At 41.4% G+C, this 4762-nt stretch overlaps 1 protein-coding gene across 1 annotated transcript in view; it reads left to right on the forward strand.

The window, feature by feature from the left end:
• The window catches only part of svild (supervillin d), a 42906-nt gene extending 38595 nt beyond the window's left edge, over positions 1–4311 (forward strand). The window contains exons 20-27 of the mRNA XM_035669552.1: positions 18–160; positions 267–478; positions 573–642; positions 903–967; positions 1678–1854; positions 2090–2202; positions 2578–2727; positions 2912–4311. Of these exons, the coding sequence (XP_035525445.1) occupies positions 18–160; positions 267–478; positions 573–642; positions 903–967; positions 1678–1854; positions 2090–2202; positions 2578–2727; positions 2912–2998 (1017 nt within the window). The 3' untranslated portion in view covers positions 2999–4311. The remainder of the gene's footprint in view (positions 1–17; positions 161–266; positions 479–572; positions 643–902; positions 968–1677; positions 1855–2089; positions 2203–2577; positions 2728–2911) is intronic.
• The last annotated feature ends 451 nt before the right edge of the window (positions 4312–4762 follow it).

A 4762-nucleotide genomic window follows, 5' to 3' on the forward strand; every position in this document is an offset into this window, starting at 1 on the left:
AATGTCAGGTGTTGTAGAGCGAGGAGGAAAAGAGCCTCCATGCTTCTCCAGCTCTTCCAGGGAGGTTGATCATCCACAAGGGAGTAGAGAAATGCCGAATACCAGGTACATGCAAGACTCTATATGGACAAGTTGTTGCTAATCCCCGCTCAGGATTTGAGTGAGATGCTGGGACACACGCCACGCCGCAAAGTCTCCAGAATCGCTACTGCCCTTTTAATTTTTACATGTCCAACACTTCTAAACCACGTCTGCTTCCGCTGCAGGTGGCTGGAGATGTTCTGCGGTCCCCTGGCGGGCAGCGGAGGTGGAAGCATCACTGGTGAGGTACGATTGCCCAGCATGCCAGCCCATGCGCGATCTCGCGTCAAGCTGGTGCGCGTGTCTCACCGCTCGCAAGGCGCCTACTACATGGGCCACCGGCTGTCCGAACCGCACACGCCAAGTGCCGCAGCAGGATGGCCAAGACCTGCGAAAAGTAACTCAGCAGAGGTAAACTACATAAGAAGATGGATGTTGAATGTGTAATGGATGGACCCATGTGCACATAAACAAATTTGTGGTGTCTCCAGGTGTCCTCCAGAGTTTAGGCCTGAGCAGCGGCAGCAGCGTCAAAGTGGAGGAGTGGAGGAAGGCGCATTCGTGAACCCGCAGTAGTTCACTGAAGGCCTGGGGCCCTGCAGGAAAAAAGGCGTACGACTGATCGCTGCAACGGTGTGTTCCTCGCACATTCACAACGCAATCGCCCCAATTATAGTCAGGAGAAAGAGACAGGAAAAGATCATCTAATCGATCAGCATATGTTGTGTGGTGGTGTGTTGTTGTGTGTGTGTGTGGTGTGTGGTGTGGCACTCGCCAGATCCAGCCGGAGTACAACTACCACCCCTCCCGGGCTGTTCCAGGCTGGTGCCGCTCGGGATGTTCGACGGAGGGAGGAGCACGTATGCAGCCAGGGTGACGGAGGGAAGTAAGTGGCCATCGCTTCTGCAGGAAGAACCTCTACTCTGCAACAACAGCCCATAAGGGTAACCGGACACACACACAACACACACACACACACACACACACCACCACACGGCACCACACACACACACCACACACACACACACATCTGTAGCACTGATACATTTCAGTGAATTATGTTTACTATTTGTCTTTTCTATGAAAATAAATATTACCTGTTTCTTTCTGGAGTATAGATCAATGTAAAACTGCTTCTGATCTTAGAATAAGATTAAATAGCCAGCTGGAGATGATACTGGAATAGAAATGCAGCCATAAAATTTATTTATATACTGAAAAACATTTAGGTTAGATGTCAGTGACTGTAAGTCCCACTCTCCCATATTTTGAAGCTTTCCCCCTTGTGAGTCATTCATCAAAATCATTTTAGAAATCAGTTTGTTGTGTTTTTTTTAGAATCATCTTTGATCTGAATGAGAGATATTTTTAATTAATTAAGTTCTTGGCAGATTTCTCATTTAGGGCACACAAAGAAGCACAACACAAAAACAATCACACGTTGCTCCCTGAACCTAGCACTGATGAAAACTAAACAAAAGGTGCTTTAAAGGACTCGTTCACAGGCTGTTGATGGATACGTTTTATTGTTGGGACTTAATGTGCAACGGTCTAGCCTTCTAGCCTTTTGTCCTTTCTACATTCAAATGCTCTGAGTCTTATCTAACTCTCACGCTATTGCTTCTCCAGCCCTGTTCCTGCTGGATAACCGGATGGAGGTGTACCTGTGGCAGGGCTGGCAGCCTGAAGACACGCAGTGCACCGGCTCTGCAAAGATACGCTGGAACAACGAGAGGAAATGTGCCATGGAGACGGTGCTGCAGTACTGCAAAGGTCAGAGGTCACTGTAGCTCAATTATCTCTGATCTTGTAATTAATTATGTCCAGTTATTGATAAGGACTCTCATTTACTATCTACTACTAGTAATTTATTGAACCCTAACTGATAATTAATAAACAAGTTTTTTGTGTTTTTCAGCTATTGATCAGCCAGATACTTACGTCCTAAATACTGCTATTGCTTTTGTTGACTTGTCATCCCAACATTTGCTTGTGTGATGATTTACAGTGAAGAACCCTCGGCGCCCCCCTCTGGCCTATCTGGTCCTAGCAGGCTGTGAACCTCTCACCTTTACCAACATCTTTCCATACTGGGAGAAGGACACCAGTATCGCTTCAAAGGTGGGATTACTATACAAGTCTGTGTTGTGTGTTAGGGGAGCTGTCACAGCTTAGATAAGAGTAGCTAACTCCAGAAAGAATCCAAATCATCTCACTCAACCAGATCTGTTCAGATAAAGTGTCATTCCGCAGATACTGTAGGTCTATTTTTAAATAGACCTACAGTATGGCATGCAGAATCACAATTACTGTAAAGGTAGCAAGGAGTTGTTAAAAATAAGAGTGTAGAATATAAACTCTCTCAGTGCAATATAATTTCCTACAAGAATTATTGAATTATATCTCTCATGTGAGATGTATAATTCCAGCTTAAACTAAACTACAGTATTTCAGTTTTGCATTTGTTTACCTACTCTACCTTATACATTTACGCAGAACTCCAAGAGCAAGGTGATGTTAGTGAAGGAGGAGCTGTCCAAGCTCAGTAAGCAGCAGTACTCCATCGAGGAGCTGACCAGTAAACCCCTTCCAGAGGGAGTAGACCCCCTACGCCTGGAGGATTACCTGTCTGACCAGGACTTCAAGGTAGGGCACTTTGCTACTCTCAAATAGGATCAGAAGACTCAATGTTGTATGTAATGTTAGGTCATTAAAATGATGAATGAAGGGTGTAAGCAGATAAACCTTTACATGTCAAGGACAACTCATAAACAACTTTTAACTGAAAAAAACAGCCATATGTAACATTTGTTGCCTTTAATGTTTGCAGACACTTCTCGAGATGAGTCGTGTTGAGTTCAACGCCCTGCCAAACTGGAAGCAAAAGAATCTGAAGAAAAGCAAGGGCCTGTTTTAAAACACATCAATTTGTACACAAATCTGGTTTTTTTTATGTTCTCAGCAGCTTTTCTTACACCTTTTTTATACCCAGAAAAAAATGATGTCCTCACTTTGTAAAGGATAAAGAAAAGCAAATGTACAATTTTGTTCAAACTTTCAAAACTGATCTATTTTTCATAACAGTGCCATTTTTAATGTGTCACTGAAATATTTTAGCCAACCATTATGTGCAATTGTTAAACTTTTTAATGATATTTTCCTTGTATGGTTAAAAATAGTTACCCCCTCATTATAAATATGTAATATACTATAAATGAATGGATGTGTTTTTTATGTTTACCCCAGATGGTGTCAATTTCTGTGCGAGTGTGTTTGTATAAAAATTGCCTGCGGTTTTAAAACTGAGGGAATTACTCTTCGATTTTTATATGTCATGGATAAAGCCAGCTCTGTGTAATGGGATTAAATTGTTCAGCAAAAATGTCTCCACTTAAAAGTTGACAAAGAAAAGAAGCAAAACAAATCAAAATTCAGAGAAAAAATCCATGCAATTTGTGGTCGTTTGAAAGAAACATGGCGGTCTTTTGTATTGGAGATTGTATTCTAGACATCTGACTCCGCTCGTGCTGTAATTGTGACAGCAAAAATGTTCCGTTTTTATCTTTTACTTTTGTGTTGTAACAGATGTGTGTGTGCAGAGGTGGGTGTGACAAGGTGAACTTTAAAAGCCCAAAGAAAATTGAAGCGTGAAACTCAGATTTTGAAACCATTACATTCGTCACTGAAACTGACCCATAATATTTTTCAAGTTCGGTACTGAATACTTCCTGGTTCTTATGAACAACTGCCTGTGTACCAGTGATGGCAGCCCTCTGATCAACTGGTTGTTTGGGACCAAATCGGATCTTCTTGTTGTGTGTGTGTGTGTAAATGTGCAACTTTAAAAAGTATTAAGCGTGTGTGGGGAATGTAAGAGAGACAGCGAGAGAGTAACTGTGCTGTATAAACTGCCTTTACAGCTATAGCTGACGCCACAAATGTATACTGCTAAAACGTGTGCATGTTATGTGTTAAACATACTGTTCATATGACTGCCTGCAATGTCTGAATTACAAAGTTCCCTGCATGCTGTCCACGAAAAAAAAAAGTTTTGCTTAACAGACCTGTATTAATTAGTTTTTGTTGTGATACTTAAGATCTGCCTTGTACGTGGAGACCAGCTTCCAGGCCAGATTTTATTTCATGGCACATAAAAGAAAAACATTGGTGGTGGGGAAGATGAGATATTAATGCTCAACTTTCCTTTTAAATAAAGTATTTTTAAAAATGTTTGGTTCTGAGCTTGTTTTAAACTGATCGACTCATTGTGGGAGATTAAAGTGGAAGAATTACATTCACAATAGCTTACTAGGGCAGTTCAATCAAGAGCAGCCATCATTGGTGTTGTTAGTGACAGCTGGGTTGTCCTACTACAAGTCATATACAACATGGCACTTATTTGGAATGACTTGTCCTGTTATTGGTGTGTGTTGTTTTGGTTTTATTTGACAGATATTTAAAAAAAAAAAGTAAAGTTTAAAAGGACTGTTTGCCACACATGACGCTTTAAAGCCTATAATTGCCACACAAGCTCTTACAGTATTTACCATTTAATCATCTGTAGGAGATTGTGAGAAGGTAATTGGTATGGTACAGCCGTTTAAAGATGACAAAATGCTACACAGTCTGTGAACTCATAAAAGCGGAACAGTAAAACAACATTACAGAGCCACTAGTTTTC

Source organism: Morone saxatilis, unplaced genomic scaffold, assembly GCF_004916995.1.
Source record: "Morone saxatilis isolate NCDOM2014 unplaced genomic scaffold, NCSU_SB_2.0 Contig1, whole genome shotgun sequence".
NCBI lineage: Eukaryota > Metazoa > Chordata > Actinopteri > Moronidae > Morone > Morone saxatilis.